Source organism: Cydia amplana, chromosome 16 (genome assembly GCF_948474715.1).
Source record: "Cydia amplana chromosome 16, ilCydAmpl1.1, whole genome shotgun sequence".
NCBI classification, from domain to species: Eukaryota; Metazoa; Arthropoda; class Insecta; order Lepidoptera; family Tortricidae; genus Cydia; species Cydia amplana.
The window spans coordinates 12,882,130-12,909,204 of record NC_086084.1 but is presented as its reverse complement, the minus strand read 5'-3'; the positions used below and the strand labels follow the sequence as shown (position 1 = coordinate 12,909,204).

Genomic DNA, 27,075 nt, shown 5'->3' with positions numbered 1-27,075 from the left:
ATCGTGGGCGCAGCCACACACACATGCATAGGTAGTTGCATACATATACAACATCCCTCCCTCTAAATTACTAACTAATATCCTAAAAATATTTCTTAAAATCTACATTTAATTTTGAACGGCGTCGTAATCTGTTCCGCGCATCTGAGCGCACACATTGTGTACTTTGTTGCTCAGCCTCAGTGGGGACCATCTCTGTGTCTGTGTCTTCAGAGCTATCCGTAAAAGATTCCGCTTCTTGAAACTCTGCGTCACTTGGCACTGACCCTTTCCCCTCCCGCGAGAGCTCTGGAGTGTCACCAGACGGCGACGACGGATCTGGAGGGGGAACACTGCCTCCATCAGTCGTTGGCGGAGACGGAGTCGGCGGGGGCGGCGGTAGCGGCGACAGCGGTAGCGGCGGCGGCGGCGACGGCGGCAGCGACGGCGGCGGAGGCGTCGGCTGCAGCGACGGCGGCGGCGGCAGCGGCGGAGGCGTCAGCAGCGGCGACGGCGGCGGAGGCGTCGGCGGCGATGGCGGAGGCGGGTCTGCAGATGGTAAGTACTCATCCAAATCCGTTAAACTTTGGTCCCCTGGGCTGTCATCCGCTATGGTACCATTGATTTTAATTATTTGATTTTTATGTTTTTTGATAATAATATCTGTATAATAGTCTTTGATTAAATACAAAACTTTGCCAATCCTTTTATCGATTGTCCCTTTGCACCAGTTAAATTGAGACTTGTTGACATACTTTTTGTAAAGTATTAACTCGCCTTTTTTAAAATTACGTGACTCGTATTCTTTACATGGTGAACACTGTTGAATTTTTACAGGTTTATTAATCACGGACTCGGCAGATGATAAGGGCGATAACTCCGAGGATGGATTCGACACATCAAGTCTACATCTTATTTTATGACCAAATACTAACTGTGACGGAGCGCAGCCCGTGGTTGAATGTATTGAATTGCGATAATCCATTAAATATCTTAATAAGAGTAACCGCCTCTGTCTATCATTTTTACCCGTTAACATGCTCGACTTAATACCTTTTTTTGTGATCTTAACAAAACTCTCGGCTTGGCCGTTACTGGCGGGATGGTAGGCTGGTGACGTAATATGTTTTATGTCGTTAAGGTCACAAAATCTAGTAAATTCTTGCGAGCAAAAAGCAGTACCATTGTCACTTACTATTGTTTTTGGTAACCCGAATCTGGAAATAAAGTCGCATAACTTGTCTACTACGGCCGTAGATGTCGTACTAACCATGGGATATACCTCAAGCCATTTACTATAAGTATCTACGATTACTAAATACGTATGGCCATATAGCGGCCCGAGGAAATCAATGTGTAACCTTTCAAAACAACGCGCAGTCTGGGGCCACGGCGCCGGCGGCGCGCGGGGCGGGGACGGCCGCAACTGCTGGCACACCTCACACGAACCCAAAAACGTCTCCAAAGCCCTGTCAATCCCTGGAAACCAGAACCGAGCCCGAGCCTCTGCTTTAGTTTTAACTATTCCTAGATGTGACGTATGCAGTTCTGCCAGAACTTTATCGCGAAGCGACTGTGGAACTACCGCTTTGTGACCCCGCATAATAATACCATTTTCTACAGCTAACTGAGTTCTACATAAATGGTAAGGCTTCAGACGCACATCGGTAATTTTATTCGGCCAACCATTGAGGATATACCTACTTACGATATTTAATATCGCATCTGTCCGGGTACCTATCTGTAATTCATTTAGAGTTAATGGTTTTGCCCCGTCTGCAACAAAACAAACATATGCGGCCTTATCACTATCGGCGAGTGCTGGCTCCGCGCCCCGCCCGCGCTCCCCCGGCAGGCTTGCCCGAGACAAAAAGTCTGCACTATTGTCCGCACTACGCACATATTCTATTGTGTAATTATAACCGCTGAGAAATAATGCATATCTTTGTAAACGATTCGCTGAGACCTCGGGGATGCCTTTGTAGGGCCCAAATATTGAAGTTAAGGGCTTGTGGTCCGTTCTCAATACAAACGGCTCTGCCCTACCGTACAAATACTGATGGAAGCGTCGCACTGCATATATTATTGCGGTCGCTTCCCGCTGTATTTGCGCGTACCTTTTTTCAGCGGGGTTTAGAGTGCGCGAGGCAAATGCGACCGGCCGCTCGACTCCGTCCGAATCTAATTGTGACAAAATAGCCCCAAGGCCACTAGGTGATGCATCACAGGTCAAAAAAAGTTTTGCTTTAGGGTTAAAGTGTGTAAGAACCTGATCAGACACCAGATGTCTTTTAATTTTGTTAAAAGCGTCGTTATGCAACGCTGACCACTCCCATTTTGTATTCTTTTTAAGTAGGTCATATAATGGACTGAGTATAGTCGAGGCGCCCGGAACAAAATTTCGGTAGTAGTTACTTAGCCCTAAGAATGATTGTAACTGACTAATGTTTGTTGGCACCGGTGCTTCAACTATGGCTTTAATTTTCTCTGGTGATTTTTTTAAACCTTCTTTATTTATTATATAGCCTAAATAGCTAATCTCGTCCTTAAAAAACTCACATTTATCCCGTTGCAATACCAGTCCCGCATCTTGTAGTCTTTGCAACACTACCTTTAACCTGGCCTGGTGCTGGGCGGCGTCGGCGCCCGTGATGAGCACGTCGTCGAGCAGGCACAGCACGCCGTCGAGGCCTGCGAGCACGCATTCCATGGCTCGCTGAAATATCGCTGGCGCAGACGCCAGCCCAAAAACGAGACGTGTAAAGCGAAATAATCCACGGTGCGTGTTTATGCAAGTCAACCTTTGTGAGTCTTCGTCTAGTTCGAACTGGTTATATGCCATGGACAGATCTAACTTTGTGAACGTTTTCCCCCCGTGTAACTTTGAAAACAGTTCGTTTATTGTAGGCAGCGGATATTGATCGATAAGTAGCTGTTTATTTATGCTGACGGAATAATCTGCACATAAACGCACTGAACCATTTTTCTTTAAAACTGGCACTACAGGTGAGGCATACTCGGAATGATCAACTGGCTTCAGAACCCCTAAATTGACAAGCCTATCAATTTCTTTGCTAACGGTATCGCGTAATGCGAACGCTACCGGCCGCGCTCTAAAAAAAACAGGTTTTGCGTCCTCTTTAAGCCTTAAGTTGACCTTATACTTATTGAATAACCCTAAATTACCTGAAAATAATTTGGGATACTGTTTCTCTAAGTCAGTGCTACCTATAAGTAATTTATCATTACAATAATGCACCGTTTGCACAGGTGTAAGTTGCAATCTAAACAAAGCAATAAAATCTCTGCCTAGCAACGGCGGGCCGTCGTCGTTAACAACATACACGTTCAATGCGCGAGTGCTACCCGCGTATTCTACTGTCGATCGTGCACTACCCTTACATTGTAGATGTTGGCCTGAATAAGTGACTAATCTTTTTTTTGTAGGTAACAATGGTACATCTTTAAAATGCATTTTGTACGTAATGTAAGAAACAACGGTCACCGCAGAACCAGTGTCGATTTCAAATTTTAACTTTCGACCATTTATTTTCACCGTTTCAACCATAGGCTCACCCCGGAAAGAACGAATGTAATATAACTTACCATCGTCGTCGTTATCGCCCTGACAATCCGCCGATACATTAACGTAATTTACGCTAGTGCACATCTTACGGAGATGCCCTTTTTTATTACACTTTTTACATGTAAACTTAGCGAAACGACACTGTGACGCACTATGGTTGGTGTAGCCGCACACCGAACACTTCACCTTTGCACTTCCCTCGTTTTTACCACCGCGCGTGATCTTAAATAACTCGGAGGCCGACGATTCCGACGATCCCGGAGTAACGGCAGCGGCGCCGGCGCCGGCGCCGGCCACGGCCGCGCCTGCCCGCGCGCGACGAATGTTTTCCGCGAGTTCTACCGCCTTCGCTAACGTTAACGCGGATAAATCTTGAGCGTACAATTTTTCTTTTTCCCTGCCCGGCAGCATCCCCATAACGAAACGGTCACGTAATGCTTCTTCTACGTTTTTAAACGCACAATGCACTGACAGTCCTCGCAGTCTAGCCGCCCACTGTGGGTATGACTCCTCTCGTTGCTGCGTTGCAGAGTAAAAGTTATGCCGCTCGCCGAACCCGGTTAACTTGGGAGTGAAATGGTCGTCCAGTAATTTTAATATGTCCTCGTACGGCACTTCTTGGACATCTTTGGGCAACGCCAAATGCGCTGCGAGCTCGTACGAGCTCTCATTGAGTGCGCTTAACAAAATCGCTCGTCGTTTTTGCCCCTGTGCATCTGTAGCCTCTGTAATATTATTAGCGATGAACCACTGACACACACGACTTTTATAATTTTTCCAAACTTGCACATTATGGTCAAAAGTCGGAAGGACACCGAAAACAGCACTCATCTTTTTAAAATGTGGGTAAACGTCGCCACTGATACGTATAGGGCCGAGGAGACGAGTGACACGAACGTTGGTTTATAGCACACTGTTTTATTGACGTAAGTAAGATGGATCGTGGGCGCAGCCACACACACATGCATAGGTAGTTGCATACATATACAACACAAAAGATGTCACAAGTTTCGCTACTGACGAAAAATGTATCACAAATTTTTTTTTACAAATAATGTTATAAGCAGGAGTTGAAAATATAGTTCTGGTGCATTTCGTTATAATATTATAGCTGAAAATTGTCGAGCATTAGAGTTTGTGTTTGCCGCGACCTCTGTTGTCAACTTTCAGTACTGAAAATGTTCGCTACTTGACGCTAGATGTCGACTACGAAATAACTCGCGTTTTGGTAAGAAAACTGATGTATGGAGTTACCACTCTTTCTTTACTTATATTTGTCTATGCTTATTATATTAACTCAGCAGCCGCGGCCCCTAAAACATTAGGTATTATAAGTTTTCAGCAGAACAATAGCCCAGATTATTAGCCAAATAATTCCCGAATCAGAGACGAAAACCGGAAACGGACCCTTATCCCGACATTAAGTGTTTCAAGAGGTATCCGTTTTCGGTAGGCTCCGTAAATACGGATGACGTCACGTATCTTTGACATTCACGGGTCATAAATTTTACCGCGGTTATGGTCGCCATGGGATTCGGTTAGCTTGGGAACGGGCTTAATGAGATGATTTAATATTTTGAGGGAAATGATCCGTTGATATCAACAACGTAGAAAGCAAACTTTTAACCCTCGACGCAAAAAGTGGTGTTATATATTTGATGCCCATGTTTGTCTGTTTGTCTGTCTGTTGTATTGTAGCTCTCCAACGGATGGACCGATATATCAATGCGGTTTTTATACGTGTGGCTTAGGTATATAGAGTATTGCAAGTGTTTGACGGAGCAAAACCTGGAGTAATCAGAATGCAGTAAAAAAAAGCGGCCAAGTGCGAGTCGGACTCGCCCATGAAGGGTTCTGTATTCAGGGGATTTATGACGTATTAAAAAAAACTACTTACTAGATCTCGTTCAAACCAATTTTCGGTGGAAGTTTGCATGGTAATGTACATCATATATTTTTTTTTAGTTTTATCATTCTCTTATTTTAGAAGTTACAGGGGGGGGGACACATTTTACCACTTTGGAAGTGTCTCTCGCGCAAACTATTCAGTTTAGAAAAAAATGATATTAGAGACCTCAATATCATTTTTGAAGACCTATCCATAGATACCCCACATACGTGTGGGTTTGATGAAAAAAAAATTTTGAGTTTCAGTTCACAGTATGGGGAACCCCCAAAATTTATTGTTTTTTTTCTATTTTTGTGTGAAAATCTTAATGCGGTTCACAGAATACATCTACTTACCAAGTTTCAACAGTATAGTCCTTATAGTTTCGGAAAAAAGTGGCTGTGACATACGGACGGACAGACAGACGGACAGACGGACGGACAGACAGACAGACATGACGAATCTATAAGGGTTCCGTTTTTTGCCATTTGTATGTATGTATGTATGTATGTATATACTTTATTGCACATAAATATACTAATATAAATATAATATATTTGTATATTTGGCTACGGAACCCTAAAAAATGGAAATTAATTCTATGAAAGTGGCTGCATAACTTTTTTGTTTTATCCACTTTTTTGTACCTATAACTGAGCTAAGCCATGTAATCTTGAAAACACTTGGTATTCACATAAAGAAGTCAAACACTTAAATTATTCAACCGTTCAGGCTAATAATTCAAGAAAACGGCGAATTTATACACTCTTTCCTTGCAAACGACTCGCAAAAACCTCCAAAACACTTCACGAAAAACTTCAAGTACTGTTGGAGCATTTGGGTTCGCCATATATATTTTCCCCTCGGAATAGGCTACATGCATGAAATATATTTTACTAAAGATTGTTCACCTTCAACAAAAAGAAAACAAACGAAACCGAACGGAGAATCTCCTCCTTTTGAATTTTTAAAATCGGTTAACAATATGAATTACCTAAATGTAAGTAAAAAAATATATTTTCCAAGTTGAGTTCAAAAATTGGTTAGGTAACGTAGCCTATAGTTGCTTGCAACTCGAGTGTCATATGCTGCCAGTAGCTGACAGTATCTGTAAATCTGCGGGGTAATTTAAACTAAGTAATCGAAATATCTTCCATGTTTTAACTTTATTAACTATAGAGTGCCATAAATGTCCAGATAGCGAAAAATATGTGTTGTGTGTGACTCTAATATAGTTAATAATGTAAAACATGGAAGATATTTCGATTAGTTTAAATTACCCTCCTAGCCTAAATTGCCCAGCTATGGTAACGTATACTGCCTTCAATTTAGGTTTTAGTAAACCTTCATTCCGGCCGGTCTTGTTTAACAAGATAAACTGAAATGTGATTAAATTTAAGCCTTGAATTCAGTAAGAATATTCCCCCACGAGCTTTCCTGTTTTCCTACCGATGTTTACCGCAAATATTTGCCTGCCATCGGCGACGCGTATCTCACCCAATTTAAAATATGGGGCATTATCCATGAAAAGGGACCTTATTGTCGATGGCGCTTACGCCGCACAGCGTCGCGCGGCATTGTATTTATATCGGAACATCGTTAATAATGGCGTAAGCGCCATCGAAATAAGGTCCCTTTTCATAGATAACGTCACATATACGTTTTTAAAATCGAAGCGGCATTGGGTTATAGGGTAAGTACTGAGTAGATTATGTTAGCTTTTTAGTTTTGACGTTAGATGAATAAGCGATTCTTAATATCAATTCGATTGATCGAGATGGAAAAAACATTTTTTGTCAAAATGAATTGAATGCTTAAAAGCTGATTAATTTTCACAATCAGTCCGAGTCTGAATTAGAAAGGGTCGTAAACCTTACCTGATTCTTGAAACCATTTCATTAAATTGAAGGAGGAGTTAATGTTAAATGTATTTGCTTATCGTGCCTTACGTATTTCGTTTAGGTATAGGCAATCTTTGTTTAGCATACAGATTTGCAAGTGCGCGTAAAGTTTACGAAAAGTTGGAAAATTTCGCAGAGATTTAATAAGGAGCCAAAAACACAGGAAACAAAAAAAAACTTTCATTTTGAAACAACAGAAATGATAATTTTCGATTCCCATATAAAAATATGAGAAAATTCCGAAAGCGCACTTTTGTAAACGTTCCAATGGCACGTTTATTCAGTAGTTTATCCTCTAGGAGTGCAGTAAGCGGACGGAGCGTCAGTCAAATATTCTCCAAATCAGCCATATAAGATTATCTTGTTACCCAAAGAGTTGTTTCTATTATGGTTGGACAAGCTCTTTTCTACCAGCTATGTACTTATAAAAAATCGAGTACCTATACATCCTATCTGATCTGATTAAGCGTATTCAAATATAGGCAATATTCTGCAAAAAAGACGAGCGAGGGTTGCGTCAACAATTTTCAGGGTGAGCTAAGTATAGAGCGGACCGTAGGTACATAAGTAATTTTGAACAGAACACGTATTTTCCGAAGCAAAAAACTCAAAGAGCTCACCCTATACTATACCCTATACGCTTATATTTGACGGCTTATAAGTGCGACTCGGACTCGCGCACGGAGGGTTCCGCACCATCAACAAAAAATAGAGCAAAAACATCGTGTTTGTTGTATGGGAGCCCCCCTTAAATATTTATTTTATTTTATTTTTAGTATTTGTTGTTATAGCGGCAACAGAGATACATCATTTGTGAAGATTTCAACTGTCTAGCTATCGCGGCTCATAAGATACAGCCTGGTGACAGACGGACGGACGGACGGACAGCGAAGTCTTAGAAATAGAGTTCCGTTTTTTACCCTTTGGGTACGGAACCCTAAAAAGGACAAAAAGACGCTCCTGTACCAACTTTTGAAAACAGATTAACCTAAACCCCAATGTATTGAGCTGTCTTTGTCCAGTTTTTAGATTAGACTACAAGTGCTACAACTACAATACAATACAAATACTCCCAAATCTTCAAATCTTTGATTTCTTGCTACAAATAGTGTAATATTATGTCGGCAGACTTCCAAAAGTAGCGTTACGGTAACATTAGCACTATTAGCAGCATAATAGGTATAGTCACCATCAGATATATCGGGTCGGCCAAGGTGTTCACAATATCTGAAGACGCACTCTAACGCCTTGACAATAGAGGCGTGTTCAGATATTTGTGCGCACCTTGACCGTTCCAATATATCTGATGGCGACTATACATAAATATAAGTATTAATACAGTGTGCCATTTGAGTCGTGATCAGTAATATGTTTTTCTAACTCTATAAACAACGAGCAATTTAATGCCCCTACTCTTACTAATATCAAACAAGATTTTTTTTATTTTTTGTTTATTTTTTGTCATTTATTTTACTTTTATAAGTGGATTTAGGATATTACAACGGCTTATTAAGATATTTAAATTAGTAAATTGAATCGCCTCTTTGAATCGGAACTGTAATTGACATCAATTTTGTCATTTGTCCCAGTTAGAAATAAAATTTACTTAATTTTTCATTTGAAATATCTTACAAAGCTGTTTAAATACCACATTGCCACTTGTAAAAGTAAAATAAATTACAAAAAATAATAAAAAAAATAAAAAAATCTTGTCTGATTTTAGTAAGAGTAGGGGCATTAAATTGCTCGTTGTTATTACTTATAAGCGGATTTGATGTCTTTTATCGTTCTACACAAACCAAAAACGGCGCTTTGAAATAAAATTATGATCAAAGCGTAATCGAAATTTGTCAGACGCACCAAATATCAATCTTCTTACATAAAGAAAATTACCCAGCTTGTTCAGGAAAGCCTTCAAAAACTTCACGTAATACATCACATTTACGAACGTACATGGACATGACAGACAAGTAATTGCGTACCTATACACCGCTTGTATTTGGACGGTGAATTTGCTTAATGATATTTAAATACACGTTGGTTAAATATGCTTTAATTATGCTGCGTTGTTATATTTTAAGGTGTGTTATGCGTCTGAAAATTTAGGTTTGGCCTAGTGGGTTTTAACTCGTGTAACTAACTCATTTAGACGATGCGAGAACTCGCATGCGAGTTTCATTACATGGCGTCATTTGATCAGTCGGCTGAATTGATGTAACCTCAATGGTCCGCAATGTAACTAAAATCGTATACGAGTTCGCGAGCCGTCTAAATAAGCCCTAGGGTCGCGCTGGTTAATAGTAGAGGTGTGTAATAACAGAGTTGCTAAGCGCATCTTTTACTCAGAATTGCAGAGTGGAAAGCGGAAACAGGGCGGCCAACTTTTGCGATACAAAGATGTTCTGAAGCGCCACATGCGGAGATGTGACATTGAACCATCGCATTGGGAGACTTCGGCACAAGATCGGCCGAAGTGGAGGCATACAGTGAGCACAAAAGTGCAAGCCTTCGAAGAGCAGAGGCGAGTGGAACTCGACGCAAAGCGTGACGAGTTAAAGGCCCGACCACCTGCGGTCATCAACTACAATTATGTCGGAGGGGTGCTGACCTGCGGTGAGTGCGGTCGTGCATTCACTGCAAAGATAGGCTACGTCAGCCACCTAAGAGCCCACGATCGTCGCTCTCAATAACTAGTACAACCCCAGTCGCCGTGGCCGAAACCGGCCAGGAAAGGATGATGATGATGAGTAGAGGTTAGGGGGATTTTTTAACTAAAGTCACATGGATTTTTTATGGATGAAATAAAAAATATTTGTTGAAATATGAACTTTAATAGCTGTTAGTAGAGTTGAATATCATATTCGCCACATATGGCTTCGTAAGCGGTGTATAAAGGGTAATGTTATATGCAGTAACTATATACTGCACTACAATGCATTGCAATGTAACTACATTGTATTGTTTTAATTGCAGCGTCACTGGCAGCTAGCAGTCGTCTCGCCATTTCGATATGGAATTTAACTATTGTACAGAAGCTTCAAAATCCTTTGGTTAAGTTGCGACATTCTTTTGTGGATGTGTATCGTACATTAGTCGTTCCTGCAATGTTTTACCGAAACCGGCCCTTTTGTCTTTCTCGACTGAAAAATATTGTCTTAAAAGGACCTTCAAAGGAAAACCTACTTAATATATCTTAATACGAATGAATGAACCGCGTCTGAGCTATTCTAGAGAAGTAAAAAGGCAATTGTGTGATCAAATGAGCGAGGTCGTATGCGAGTTTAGCCCATTCTTTTGGTGACGAGAGATCTGATCAATGCGAGAGAGCGAAATTTTAAACAGAAGTATCGTAAAATGTAATTGATCACTAAACAATTGATCAAACTTATCTTTATGACATATATTTCAGTGTATACTATTTCGGGGTTATTGATATGACAGCTCAACTCCAAATAATCAATATGCCGATATTAATCTACACAGTATTTGCGGTCAAACATCCGGTCGGCCTCTCTCATCTATCGGAAGTTGACCGCCGAAACTAATTGTCACAGGATCCCAAGTCGACGCTAATAATAGATACCTACAAATGATTTCTCGCTTATTGTTACACCGTAGCAAAACTGACATCAGCTGATTAACTTAGCAGACGTTTATGAATAAGGGGGTACGTCTCTGCCTTGTTCCCTCGTTACTTCGCATGCCACTCGTCGAGTGTGTGGCCTAGGTATAAAGGATTTGTAGACAAGAAAGTCGGCTATCTCAAAATGTGTACATATCTTGAGGTCGTATATATGTATACTTTCTTCCAAGTTTAGTAATTACGTTCTCGAATAAAGCCGGCAACATTGTAACATTTTCTGTTAATATAAATAACCGTGGAATTTGCCAAGTTGCGAATGCCACATTAAAATTAATGCTTGATTACGTACGAGTAACAAACTGTGCGCCTGAAACCTGAGTTTATTTTATATTTAGGAGAATGTGTTTTGTTTTGGAAGAGTATGAGTAGTTAAAATTGACGGGATTTTTATTGCCTTTAAGCATTTTGTAACGACAGTTTGAGATTCTAGCAGCAAGGCTCGGAACCGGTTTTATCTTCATACAAAAAGTAACCGTATTATTTCGTTCTTTTTCGTACTTTGGTTTATTATTTCATTTTTAATGGGATAACTCACTGACAATCCAACCTCTAGACTAAGCTTAGGCCAATTCTTTCATGAAACCGATGCTGCCAAAAATACGGGGGTGCGGGGGGACGAGGTGAGCGAATCCCGTGCTGTGATTGGTCCGTTCAAAGACACGGACCAATCACGGCACGGGATTGACTCGAAGATGGAGTAACGCTACCGTATGTGTGGCAGAGGGGGTAGCGCGACTATGCTATGTCTAGAGGTTGGATTGTCTGTGGGGATAACTTAATAATACTAAGTTGTTACCTATTTAGGTAGGTATTTAGGTAATTGTGTATTTACACGATTTAGTCCTACTAAAATTGCATAAAATAATTAAAAATACAGGGCTATTTCGGGTAAAAAAAAACCGGTTCCGGGCCCTTTCTAGCAGCATGTGCGTTGCGTTCCAAAAGTACTAATATACCTTACCAAGTACCTACCTTAGTAAGTAATACGAAAGTCCTAAGATCCTAGAAGTATGTAAGTACCTACTGTAAGTAATTACTCAAATACCCAACTGTTTGAACCCAAAAGCCGTGCCGATCAAAAGCATTTAGAAAGAGAATACGTAAAGAAGTCTTTATTCCGTTGTTCACTTTGGTTTGGACTCCTGCCAAAACCTTGGTAGCTAAATGGCCAATAAGCAACGTTTGTCCAGTAACAGCGTATGGGTACAGCGATGGTTTAATTAGGTTTAAAAAGTTCTGAGGGTTCAATGGGCAATGGACTAAGCGTAAAGTGTCATACTATGGAACTTGCTAACTATTCAAACAAACCGCCATATTGAAATTGTCTCTGAATGATGAATTTAGGTACATAGTTAGCAAGTTCCATAGAATGACACTTTAGTGCGTTGTTGACTTAGGCACGGAATGGACAAAAATACTAACTTACAGGTGGTTATTTGTTTAGTCGTCTAATGAAAATGATAAAACCACAATTTTTATAACACAAAAACATGTATAATGAAAAGAACGTGTCAAAAATGATGGTCTAGAATTCTAGTTATATTATTTTGTTAAGCTAGCTAACCACTGACATATATCTCAAGACTGGCCTTACGGGCAATAAGAAAGGGGCCAGTACAGCGGTGTGACAACGCTACAACGCGATTGGTTGATTGATGAGTTCGCATCACGCGCGCGATTGGTCGCAACTAGTTGCGTTAGATGGCGTTAGACTGCACGATTGGCTCGAATTCGTGAGTGACACCACTGACACCGCTGAACAAGTTGTACCATTTTTAGTGCCCGTAAGGGGCGTAAGGCCCGTCCTGTAGCTACCACTATAATTTGCGCATTATCTATGTCGTCTAACAATATGTATAATATGTATATAAGTACGTGAGTTATGAAAATACCTACATATCGCCTACTACCTACTACAAGAGGATAGCTAAAACCCCTGGAATGCCGTTAGAGCGTACCACAAAACAAGTTAGAATGGCGATGCGAGCAGGGTACGTGTCGCCGCCGGTTTTGAGCAAACGCTCGCATGCTACTCGCCCGCGCTGACCGAAAAACGAAGTAAACATGCCTTTTGCGTCAAAATAACCTTCAGATTAAGAAGCCAGACATCAAATCTGTCTAAAGGAGGCGTATCCATTCACCACGTACGCAAGGCGCTAGCTAATTTTTACTACCGTTGCGCGAGTGTTAGTAAATGTGGACTTGTGGAGAGGAACGAGCGGCGACACCGGTTTCGATACTAACTGCGCGCGATAGCCATTCTAACCTCTTTAATATGTTCTGTGGAGCGTACATAGTCAAGCATACCCGAGGGTGTAGCTGAGATGACCATTAGATACATGACCATGTAAGTTTTCGCTTGCTTCTCTTATTCCGGTACATTTTTGAAGTGAAAACTTCTTTAGCGGCGCTGTACACTTTTTGAGGTGGGGAATTTTTTTTAAACTCGAGACTGCGTAAGACGATCACGTGACCGTAAGATTTAGATGGCCACTCGTTTAAATGGCATTTAAATCAATAAAGAAAAACTCAATGACATTAGGTACATGAAAAAAAATTCTTTATTGATTGAAAAAGTGCACAGCGCCGCTAAAGAAGTTTTCACTTCATAAACAATAAGCTCTTATTAACTCGTTATAATTGTATTTCGATACGTTTACTATTGTAAACTGAGTGTACAGTTTCACTATCTTTTCATTTCATATCAATACTTTACGAATTACGACGTTGATAACAACTGTAATTGCGTGTAGTACATTTTATATTAATTAACAAAATCTTATTGTGGATTAATAATAGCATTACGTTCATACATACATACTGTTAGCATATAATTTAGGCAATATTATTGCCTACAATGTTACGCCATAAGCCCTTGCTATGCTACACGGTCGCCGACAAGCCTTCAGACCGTCCGTCCGTCCCGGACCGTGTAGACAGTTGTTTCCACAAAATTTGACCAAAACTGACCAAGGCCAGACCAAGGTCAGACGGTTAGAAGGCTTGTCGGCGACAAGCAAGGGCTATACGCTTAAATAAATACCTACCTATCTGTTACAAAAATTACAGCAACATCAATTCATTTCGCAGCCATCATATTTCACAGGTAAATCAAGCCTATTCAACCACCAATCATCTCCGCGTCAGACCTCATCAGATGACCCCATGGATAACCCGTCAATCATAATACAACCAATCAACTTCCACCTGTCACTACCTTAACACAAGGATATAAAATCTATATTCCTATAACAAGAGGTCGCGTTAAGCTGGTAGGTTTAATTTGAAATGGATCTGTGATCTGTGGATAATGGTATTCGAGTGCAAATTACCTAGCGGATAGTAACATTGGCAAGCTCGTGTTTGCTTATATCAGGCAATATGTAGTAGACTTTATGCTATGGAGATAAGGTGTATATTTCAGTGAAGGGAATGCATATCAGAGTACTTTGTAGACAACTTGATATTGCGTAAAGACGACAAATTCAGTTGCCGGCTGTTGTTAGGATATTTTCGTTAGGCTCTGCGCGTGGAAAAAGATTTTGATTATGTTTTAGTTATATTTTTAGGTGTTTTTGTATCATACGCAGTGCTTGTTCCACTTGAAGTACCCTTGAACATGTTAAAATACTGTATTACAGTTATACTTGTTTGAACTTTTTTTACCATTATATATAATATCTGGGTGACCGAGCTTCGCTCGGAAAACATATAAAAACTCGAAAATGCGCGTTTTCCCAGAGATAAGACCTAGCTAGATCGATTTTTCGCCCCCGAAAACCCCCATATAGCAAATTTCATCGAAATCGTTAGAGCCGTTTCCGAGATCCCCGAAATATATATATAAATAAATCAATAAATATATAAATAAACAAGAATTGCTCGTTTAAAGGTATTAGATTTTGCACTGTGCATGCTGGCTGTGATACCGTCCTATCCTGACCATAGAGAAAAAAATACCTTACTATATTTCTCTATGTCCTGACAATACAATTAATACGCCTCAGGGACGTACAGTCTATTTATTCTTTCCGTAGACTAAAATGACATTTCATGTGTTGCTAGTTTTTTACGTCTTATAAATAGTGATGTGCTACAACCGGTACTAACCGAAAATAAACTATTGGGAGGTACTTATATTTGTTGATGAAGTGTCTGTAACACAATGAATGGATAACCCGTGACGTGCTAAAAGGGGACACTAGGAGAGGTATTAAAAATATGAAATAGCGTTAGGTAAAAATGCCATCATTTTGAGGTATTTAGAAATTTTGTATCCAGGTGTATACACAATATTTCTAATATTTTAAAGCGATTTTATTGTAAGATTAACAGTCACATCGAAGCTACATATTATTATCATATAAGTAGCTCATAATGCACCAAGTTACTCATCCTATTTCTCTACGTATACTAAGTTTTATTTTAATGAGAACCTTACTTTGTACTTTTCGTGACCTGTTTTATAAAGGAACCATTTAGATTTCATTTTTTGTTTATTTTGAATCTAAAATTAATTTAATATTTATCGGTTATTCACAAACCGAAATCAAAGATCATCATCATGGACCTAGAATATTACGGACGGACTGTCACCTAAGACAAACTGTGACACTGCAATGGCGGACGGTTTGAATGTGTGCGTGTAGACGAGTGTTACCATGTAACACAAATTCTCCCCTAATGGTGAAACAATTATTTTTAATATCGTCCTTGTTTTCTAATAAAAAAATTGGGACAGTTTTACGTTAGACAATAAAAAAGGTGTGTACGTATCTGATTTTATAGGTCTTGAAATTCGCAATATTGCACAATTACTTTGTGCAAACATTATTTTCAATACCTAATGATACTTAGCATCGTAATGAAATCAGTTCGTCATGTTTTTTTAATTTATACATTTAACTTGAAACATATCTGGTTTTCATCAAAAAAAATACAATACATAACAAACAAACGTTAACTATCAAACATGCATGTAAGCGTCTAAATCTCCTTAGTATCGGGAAATTACCATACCGACCTAGTTTGAAATGCACAATCAATAATTTAACCATTTACCTAAATGATCTCTTAATACATAATGATTTAATAAGAAGGGTATCAATTACCCTACTTTCGGGAAATTACCCTATTCATGTTACTGGTCACACTCCTGTTTTGCAGTTTGATAATTTATAAACAACAAATTATCGTACGTAATTACGTACTAATTGATAAACTTAAGTATGAAAAGTTATTCCGTGACTTTTTTTCTTTCGATCGGTACAATTCTAGCAGGATTTAACTACGCATGCCGGCATATTTTATATTTTTCTTCGACATGTTTACTTCAATGACGTTTCGATTCGTCTGACGGCAAACTGGTGGATGTGGGCTGTCAATGTGTGTGTGTCACGCGTAAATACTATGAAACTGGTGGATGTTGGAATCACAGTTGTGTTGTAAGCGAAATTCTGTCCGTAATATTATAGGTCCATGATCATCATGCATTGTTTGTATTAAGCTGGCCACATTATTTCTACGTTTGACATTTGAGTTTGTCATTTTAGTATACGGAAAGAATAAATAGACTTTAGATTTAGATCGATATTATTATAATATATTGATTTATGGTTCGTAGTGGCTACTCAGATGAGTCAGATGACTATTGCTACGAAAGCTACGAGCCATGCTACGCAACCGCCGTAGCACAAGTAGTGTTTCTTGTCATTTGACAAGAAATACTACTGGGGCTCGATTCGGATTTTGAACTAAAGTGTCATTCAATAGAACTTGCTAACTATGTAAACAAAAGTTACTAGTAAATTGACAGTCAGTGTCAATTTTAGTAGGGCGGTTTGTTTACACAGTTAGCAAGTTCTATTAATTGAATGACATTTTAGATATCTACATCACCAAGATACGACAACGATATTTTTAAAATCTAGCCTGTCAAATTTGACATTTCCGCGATTCTGGAGATACTCTTGAACGATTTTCACAATCTGCCGTATTCGAACTTCAAGATATTCACAAGAGACGACACGTACTAGATCCATTCTAGATACGTTATAGTTTAGATTTCAACTAGTTCTCTTTTGCAGCGCAATTCGGGCAACCAATGTCACTTTTACGATAGATCGTGTTAGATATCTATTAGATGTGAATTAGATCTCTGAGTTAGGTTATATCTTGTGGAAATTAAGTAAATTTATCAATTTAAATATAAAACTCTAGTTATATATGTAAGAAATCCACAACGCAGGCTTCGTCCGGTGCAAGAAGTTCAAGAGTATCTCCAGAATCGCAGAAATGTCAAATTTGACAGGTTAGATCTTAAACATATCGTTATCGTATCTTGGCGATGTCTAAAAGATAGATGTCTATTACAAAATCCCAATCGGGCCCAATGTCTAAAACGTCCCGTTATGTATTTTTCGATCGCAAAACGATTTTGAAACGATCTTAATAGGTACGATAATTTAACGTAAAAGTGACATTGGTTGCACGAATTGAGCTGCAAAAGATATATAGTTGAAATCTAAACTACATATCGTATCGTTCTCTTCTCTAGATCTTGTTTTCCGAATACCGCGGCTGGAATCAATAATCTGTATTTTTCATCTAGCTCCCTAGATGATAAAACAACGCAACTTTATTGACTTTGGGTTTGTTAGATTAGGATGGATGAGAAAAGTATTTGTTACATGACTGTTGTCTGAGTGTTGTTGAACGAAAAATAATCGATTATAAAAACTTGTATCAACAATATTTCAGTATTTGACACAAAACTTATTTTACATATAAATCTCCGCTTAGCAATTAAGTTATCTTCTAACTTAGCTACTAATGCAATCAAGTTTAATGGCTCCTTTTATTATGAGGAAAATTGCGCCAAAATTTAAGACTTAATTAAACTTTATCAGGCTGACACTTTCCAGTTATAAAAAAAACTCTAAGTCTTTCTACTCTGGTGATTAAACGTCTTTAAAGATAAAGTAATTGCTGCCTTTATCTTATTTCCAAAATACAATACCTAACGGCCTCTGATTCGAACTTTAAGATACGTCAAAAATTATCTTAAAGTTCGAATCAGGCCGTAGGCGGATAGATATCACGGGTCTGTTAAAAAAAAGGTTTTGATACTTGGCATGATGGCATTGTTTTTGCTTTAGATAGATAGTATAACCTACTATTGTTAGTATAATCCGTATAATATAGGCCGATACAGACGGGCTGCAACTCGACTGCAAGTTTTATGGGAACTGCACCCCGACTGTGCACCAACTGCAACGTCGCCGTGCAGTTCCCATCCCATACAAGTTGCAGTTGGGTTGCAGACCGTCTGTACCGGCCCTTAATAGAGCTAATTTACAAATATTTGCGTACATATGATGGTCGGGCTTATATCGCCCGTCACACACACACACACACACACACACACACATAAACGTCTAAAGCCTAGTCTAGGTCTTTGTTGAGACTCTGGTAAACAAAGGATCCTGATAGTCGGATTATACAGCTTGTGCAGTGTGTCCATATTAGCATACCTAAACCCACATGACATGAATTTATGTGTCTTACTAGAGATAGGTAAATAACAATGTGTGGTACCTTTTTATATAAACTGCATTGTTCATCATTATTTTAACCTCGTAAGGCTCAGTATACATTATATTCTTCATATTCGCTGAAATCGAATTCGAACCTTTCATGAACCAAATTAAAATAGATTTTTTTTGGTCATTGCTTTATCAAAAACGAAATTCACCCCAATTTACTCACAAGGTGCAAATTAAAAAAATACCCTTTTGACACTGACAGATCAGTATCGTATCACTGTGACATCTTATAAGCATTGTTCGAATCGGGCCGTTAGAGTAGAGATCGTCAGTCTTTATTATATATATGTCTCTCTGGTTCCGTGTATAATTATAGTGCGTGTGCCCACTGTATTGTCTTCGTCGAGAGTCCGTAATGCTGCATTGAGATCTGTATCCAAATAATACTAAATGTATATTAATCTCTCTTTGTCAAGCTATAGTTTAGTAGATATTAATAGTGATTTTCAATATTACCTACCCAAAAATTGAAACTCCATAAACCTTAATATCTGGGAGACATATAAAAACCTAGACCTAGCTAGATCGATTTTTCGCCCCTGAAAACCCCCGTATAGCAAATTTCATCTAAATCGCTAGAGCCGTTTCCGAGATTCCCAAAATATAAATAAATAAATAAACAAGAATTGCCCGTTTAAAGGTATAAGAGTTTAAGTACAACTGTGTTTAGATTTGTAACATTCCCTATGACAAATGTTGTAAATTGAAATCTCTGTAAAGATTACGCGATGTTATATGATCTTTACATATTTCTGAGAATAAAAACAATAAAAGATTATTGAAAAAAAAAGGGTCGGACGTAATTCAATATTTCGATAGATTTGGATACGCGTATGTATAATGTTAAATTATTATCAACGTCAGACCCTTATCTCGATCTTCGTTGTCTATCCTTAATATAAGGGTTATTTTATTGATGAAATAAAAAGGGTTATTTGGCCCAATAATAGAAAAAGTAGAATTCTACGATAAATAACGCTTTATCTAAAAATAAACTAGATACGACTAATATCATAACAATATATATTTTATATATATATTTTTTTTAATTTGCAGTTGCTTCAGTTTTTGTAAAAAATAAAATAAAATCCATTTATTTGAGACTGTTTTGATACTAAACTAGGAACAAAAACAAATTACAATCTACAGTGTTTTTTTTTCTAAGATCACATATTTGACAGTTACAAATTGACCCTTATATATATGACTTTTTAAGGCTATCAGTTAAACGGTAGATCTTAGCTCCATATCAATAAGGGTGAATTCATAATTGTCAAATATGTGATCTTAGAAAAAAAAACTGTAGTATGTAGTATACTATAGTTAATGCTGTTAAAGCATTGTAGAATCCATAATTTAGTGAAGTAAATAGTAGAGTATTTTAGTGAAAAGTGAATTTTATCAATAAAACCTAAATAATTATGTAACAAGCTTTTTTGAATTTTGAGACTAATTTTTATTGGACATTTACTTTCGTCTCTGACTATGCCCAGACTGACGACAGTATTCGAATCTGACGGATAACAAAAATAAAAAGAAGAAATTAATTTCAAACGCGAAAGCCATTTGCCAATCAAAGGCTGCCGGTAAAAAAAACAAGCCTTAGTTTCCTTAGAAAGTTGAAATTTAATTTCAAACGGAAACATTTATTCCGAAAGATTTAAGCAAAGAAAATGAATAATATCAAATTCGCTCAGGTGAAAAGAATCTTCGGCGCGACAGTCTTTAAAATGTCCTTACTCTCAGGTGAAATTATTGGATTATCAACCTTAAAACAAGGCAAATAGACTTTTAATTCCATTGTAAATTACTTAAGGCGTTTGTAATATTTAACGTTCAGCAAAAAAAATCGAGAGGCAAGCGCAGACAACTTGGAATTTAACGTGTATTTTAAATAAATAAAGCTTGGTTTAAAAACTCAGTTCTTGGGAAAATTAACGAGTTTCTTTTAAACTCAGCGAGTCGGATAATCGGTTGGTAATTTTGAATAGCGAAAACTGTTAAGAAACTTACAGTTTGTCAAAGGACTGTCTCATTTCAAACATAGACAAAGATAATCATACTGTCTTTGTCTTACACTAGCACAAGCGCCCAAAAGAAAAGGATGAGTATAGTTTTTTTTGTTATTATAGGTATTTACTGACAATTTGGTTTGAAAACTATAAATAAGAGGAAAGTGGATGACGGTACGCGACCGCTTTTCCATACAAACTTAGTTCGCATTTATCTCTCTGGATATTGATATTATAGAAAATATTTTGAGACAATTTGATGTATATTAACCACAGCTTCGCCCGTTCGTTTGATTCTCTTAGATTTTTATGATTATTAAACGAGTTAAAAGCTTATAAAAGTTGTCATGGGAATTGTTTTCGTTCCTGAATCATCACTACATAGTACCTATAAAACAAAGTCGCTTATTCCCGCTGTCTGTCTGTCCCTATGTATATGCTTAGATCTTTAAAACTACGAAACGGATTTTGATGCGATTTTTAATAGATAGAGTGATTCAAGAAGAAGGTTTATGTATAACTCGTGCATAGCCGGGGCGGGTTGCTAGTATATTATAATAATTTAAAAAAGTTAACGAAGGAACTTATAAATAAAGGGTAATTCCGAGTAATGATAAAGCATGAAACCCGCCTTTTTTTGGTTACCATTTTTTTGCCATAGGTACAAATTTCATTTAGGTAATAATAAATAAATACAGAAAAAAATGTAAAGTACTATAGATTTTTCTTCTATCAAATATCGGATCGGACAATGTGAAAACGCTCTTAAGGTTCCGTCACACAGGCGCGTTTTCCGGGCGGGGCGTGAGCGGGGCCGCCACTTTTACATATAAAACGCTCACGCCCCGCGGAAAACGCGCCTGTGTGACGGAACCTTTACTCTTATAAATTTCACTGTCTCATGAATTATTTCACACTATAATGGCATTACTCTGTACATTTCCTGGACATGAATCCTCTGTACATACTCGTACTCGTAACAATAGGATCTGGATGCAGAGATTAGACTGCACTCTCTGCGGGGATGCACCTTGTAAATTGTTGAGGTTTCGCGGCCGGCAGATACCTGTAGGGTTGTCACGTGAGACAGAATAAATAATAGTACCTACTAGGTACAGAAGATTCACTCTCTAACAAAACGCGTCTTTTACGACAGATTATGACCGCTAGGTGGTGCAAGCGCGAGCAGGTGTCCGTTCCGTAGCGGTGCGCGCATTTACTATGGCTAGACACCAACATTCGTGTGAGCCGCATACTGTACTTGTAGCGAGTGTAGCGACGCGACGAAATCGCGGAGTGAGCCACGCCTGCTGCGTGAGATCAACTTTACTCATTTCAATAGGGCCTAGTTTTCCCTCTGGGGAACGGCACTTGGCAGTATTTTTCGGAATTTGCTTGCTAAAGGTGACTACAGGTTTGTTTAGAATGCAATAGGAAAAATGCTAAGCTGAAGGCTAAAGACAGTAATTTAAAGAAAATAAATGTGTATTATCTTTGAAATTTGTCAGTCATCAACATCATCATCATCTTCATCATGTCATCATCTTATTTCTTCAGGGTATTTTTTTTAATTAGTCTATAAGAGTGTCTCACTGCTAGATAAGGCCTCCCCTCTTTCCCGCCATTTGGTCCTATCCGATAAATAAAGGAAACACGGTAAATACGGGAACAAATAAACTTTACTATCATTAATACTTCCTATTTGATGGGATTGGTCTTTTGTTGGCCAGTTTGTAATAAAAATGAATTAAATTACAACTTAATATTTTTTTTTAAACGAGGCGATACATAAATTCAAAGTTAAACAAGAATAAAAGTGGGCCTACTCAATATGTTAAATTATTGCTTGCTCATTTTTATTTGATAAATAAATAAATATTATAGGACATTCTTACACAGATTTACTAAGTCCCACAGTAAGCTCAAGAAGGCTTGTGTTGTGGGTACTCAGCAACGATATATATAATATACAAATACATAAATACATAGAAAACACCCAAGACTCGGGAACAAATATCTGTGTTAATCACACAAATAAATGCCCTTACCGGGATTCGAACCCAGGACCGCGGCTTAACAGGCAGGGTCACTACCCACTAGGCCAGACCAGTCGTCAAAAAAAATTGATAAAATAATAAAGTTATGTGTGTGTCAACCCTACTTGATCTGGGTAAAATCTCCCAGAACCTGACATCAGCTGGTGCCCGCGTTACGTTAGAGCTTTCTTTCGGATAATGTGATTACTGCACCGCTGCGAACTCTTTTGAATTACTGAAATGAACACATACTCGTATTGTGTAGCCTATATCAGTATGTAAATTAAAAAAAAACAACTGGTTGCACTCAGGGAGTGCCGGCAGAAGTGAAAACTCAATCACTATTGCAAAAGGTCTGCAACACTATGTATAATTGAGGTTAACGCCATCTAGAGTTATTTAGTCGCATTACTTGAAACCCCTAAGCACATCACTGTTAGTACTCGAGTTATATTAATACCAGTTAGAGCGAAACTCACTAGATGGCATTTAAATCAATAAAGAAAAACTCAATGACATTGCAGTAACAGTTTTTCGATCAGGTCACGTGTCCGTCTTAGGTCTTACGGTCACGTGACACCTGTTACGAGTTCAACATTTTTTCCCCATCATAAAAAGTGCACAGCGCCGCTAAGGAAGTTTCCACTTCAAAAACTTTTGAGAAACGGGCCCCAGCTAGTTGCACTTGTTTACGAGTGAACGTAGTGGATGCAATATTTGAACCCATTCACACATTCTCGATGGCGTTTATGTCAGTGCCAAACTGGTGGTAGCCACACAGATGCTTCAAAATATCACGTGACGTGACTATTTCCATACAATACATTTTTACGTTTCTATTGGCGATTTCTATAAGCGCTGGTGGCCTAGCGGTAAGAGCGTGCGACTTGCAATCCGGAGGTCGCGGGTTCGAACCCCGGCTCGTCCCGATGAGTTTTTCGGAACTTATATACGAAATGTCATTTGATATTTACCAGTCGCTTTTCGGTGAAGGAAAACATCGTGAGGAAACCGGACTAATCCCGATACGGGCCTAGTTTACCCTCTGGGTTGGAAGGTCAGATGGCAGTCGCTTTCGTAAAACTAGTGCCCACGCCAATTACTGGGATTAGTTGCCAAGCGGACCCCAGGCTCCCATGAGCCGTGGCAAAATGCCGGGACAACGCGAGGAAGATGATGATGATTGGCGATTTCTATCAAAAATTGTCATCTTGGCTAGGAACCAGAATTCAAATTCACGATATCCATTTTGGCGCACTGCTGAACTAGTTTTCCTAGCGGCAATGGGGGCGCCATAAGCCTTCAGTAAGAAGTGCATATACTTGGAAAATTTCGACCTATGACGCTGTGGCCCGGTGGCCGAGTGGCAACAGGCACCTGCCGCGATAGCAAAGGACGCTGGTTCGATTCCAGCCTGGGGCACTTGAGGCCTGGGTCACTTTTTCTTAGTATATGACATTTATTTCAGTTTATAGTTTTCCTAGCATATATCTAAAAAAGCGGCCAAGTACGAGTCGGAGTCGCCCATGAAGGATTCCGTACCGTTTAGGGGATTTATGACGTATTAAAAAAAACTACTTACTAGATCTCGTTCAAACTTATTTTCGGTGGAAGTTTGCATGGTAATGTACATCCATGAACCTATAATATTACGGACAGAGTTTCGCTTACAACACAACTGTGATTCCAACATCCACCAGTTTCTAAGTATTTACGCGTGACACACACACATTGACAGCCCTCATCCACCAGTTTGCCGTCAGACAAATCGAAACGTCATTGAAGTAAACATGTCGAAGAAAAATATAAAATATGCCGGCATGCGTAGCTAAATCCTGCTAGAATTGTACCGATCGAAAGAAAAAAAGTCACGGAATAACTTTTCATACTTAAGTTTATCAATTAGTACGTAAAATCACGATAATTTGTTGTTTATAAATTATCAAACTGCAAAACAGGAGTGTGACCAGTAACATGAATAGGGTAATTTCCCGAAAGTAGGGTAATTGATACCATTCTTATTAAATCATTATGTATTAAGATATCATTTAGGTAAATGGTAAAATGATTGATTATGCATTTCAAACTAGGTCGGTATGGTAATTTCCCGATACTAAGGAGCGATACTTAACGTTTGTTTGTTATGTATTATAATTTTTTTGTTGAAAACCAGATATGTTTCAAGTTAAATGTATAAATTAAAAAAACATGACGAACTGATTTCATTACGATGCTAAATATCATTAGGTATTGAAAATAATGTTTGCACAAAGTAATTGTGCAATATTGCGCATTTTCAAGACCTATAAAATCAGATACGTACACACTTTTTTTATTGTCTAACGTAAAACTGTCCTAATTTTTTTATTTGAAAACAAGGACGATATTAAAAATAATTGTTTCACCATTAGGGGAGAATTTGTGTTACATGGTAACACTCGTCTACACGCTCACATTCAAACCGTCCGCCATTGCAGTGTCACAGTTTGTCTTAGGTGACAGTCCGTCCGTAATATTCTAGGTCCATGTGTACATCATATATTTTTTTAGTTTTATCATTCTCTTATTTTAAAAGTTACAGGGGGGGGGGAGGGGAATTTTAACATTTTTGGAAGTGTCTCTCGCGCAAACTATGCAGTTTAGAAAAAAATGATGTTAGAAACCTCAATATCATTTTTGAAGACCTATCCATTTGAGTTTCAGTTCTTAAGTATGGGGAACCCCCAAAATTTATTGTTTTTTTTTTCTATTTTTGTGTGAAAATCTTAATGCGGTACACAGAATATATCTACGTACCAAGTTTCAACAGTAGGTATAGTTTTTATAGTTTCGGAATAAAGTGGCTGTGACATACGGACGGACGGACAGACAGATAGACAGACAGACATGATGAATCCATAAGGGTTCCGTTTTTTGCCATTTGGCTACGGAACCCTAAAAATATGTTAGTTATTATCGAGGAAATAACCTAACTTGAATTCCATTCGCCTACTCCGTGAGCCTGAAAGCTGAGAAATAGCTCCCGCATGCTTGGGAGTAGCAATTTGCATACAAATTGATCCCTAGCTTTTAGGGCCTTCTTCGCCCACATGCGAATTGCTGGGCGTCATGTGTAAGGGCTGAATTAGACGGCGCGCGAACTCGCATGCGATTTTAGTTACATTGCGGACTGTTGGTTAAGTCCAATTCAAAGGACCGATCAAAACCCGCAATGTAATGAAACTCGCATGCGAGTTCTCACATAGTCTAAATGAGCCCTAAGGGTGTCGCGTTCGGTACGGATACGATACGGAAGGCCAATAATAGGCCCACCCTTTTCTTGAAAAATTAAAAAATCGTGAGTTGAGGCCTTATTTTGTGCCTATTAGAGCAACAAATATCTGCATTAAAAAACTTACATAGGAACCGTAAAAGTATGAAACTTTGCCATTTAACATAACTTTGCCCAAAGGCGGAGTTATGTTATAAGGCAAAGTTTTATACTTTTACGGTACATTGTAAGTTAAATAAAAGCATATAAAAACAAGTCCTATTGGAACGAAATCTATTACGAAAGATATTAAGTAGGTAATAGCTACACGGACACGACAAGCCATGCAATTTAAACGGTTAAAGTTAGCAAAAATTCATTCTAGCATTTCCAATGAAGTTACGCAACATTGGGCTTTATTTTTCCGTAATTAATAGCTCAATATTAAAAAAAACCCTCGTAATACTTAACGATCACCGTAACCGCCTACAAAGGATCGAGCCATGAAACTGTACGAGTCGGAATGGGGCGGCATTCCGTACATTTTTATGACGATTTTAGAGACGACCCCAGCCGTTCGTAATTATGTCATAAACACCTGAATATACAAAGTATTGAATTTGTTACGAACGAAGGCGGGAAGTTTACGAGTATGTGCGGGCTTAGAAAATTTATGTGTTAAGTGCTTTATAAATCGTGCACCGTGTATATTTGTTACGAACATAAATTCTAAGGGAATTCACTCACTTAGGTAGTTACACCCCGATTTTCCTGGGTAAGCGTAGCAGCAGATTTATACTTTGCGTGGAATGCTGTAGTATTTGTGGCCTAGCGGTAAGGAGTGCGACTTGCAAAGTCGCGGGTTCGAAACCTGCCCTGTAAAATTTCCTATGTAACAATCGCTTTTGAGTGAAGAAAAACATAGTAAGGAAACGGTACTAATCCCAATAGGGCAGTGGCGAATTTGCAGTCTTGGCCCCTGTAGGCCCCAGGCCTTTTAGTAACTATAATAATAGCCACCCGTTTCTTAGCACCCATCATATAGACTGCCGCCTTCTAAAGCATTAAAGGCTTCGTCACATAGGCGCGTTTTCCGGGCGGGGCGTGAGCGTGCGCGCCGCTTTTACATAATAAAACGCTCACGCCCCGTCCGGAAAACCGCGCCTGCGTGACGAA

The 27,075-nt window shown here is 38.7% G+C and overlaps 2 protein-coding genes across 2 annotated transcripts in view; one reads left to right on the top strand and one right to left on the bottom strand.

The window, feature by feature from the left end:
• LOC134655107 (transient receptor potential cation channel trpm) overlaps window positions 1–27,075 on the top strand; it is a 301,664-nt gene that overhangs the window by 155,590 nt on the left and 118,999 nt on the right. The window lies entirely within an intron of this gene.
• On the bottom strand, window positions 83–4,552 carry LOC134655301 (uncharacterized protein K02A2.6-like). The gene has a single exon (XM_063510752.1). The coding sequence runs from the start codon at window positions 4,394–4,396 to the stop codon at window positions 83–85; it is 4,314 nt and encodes a 1,437-aa protein (XP_063366822.1). The 5' UTR covers window positions 4,397–4,552.

Excerpts from the sequence above, each read along its gene's own strand:
- LOC134655301 (XM_063510752.1), bottom strand. The coding sequence starts at position 4,396 with ATGAGTGCTGTTTTCGGTGTCCTTCCGACTTTTGACCATAATGTGCAA.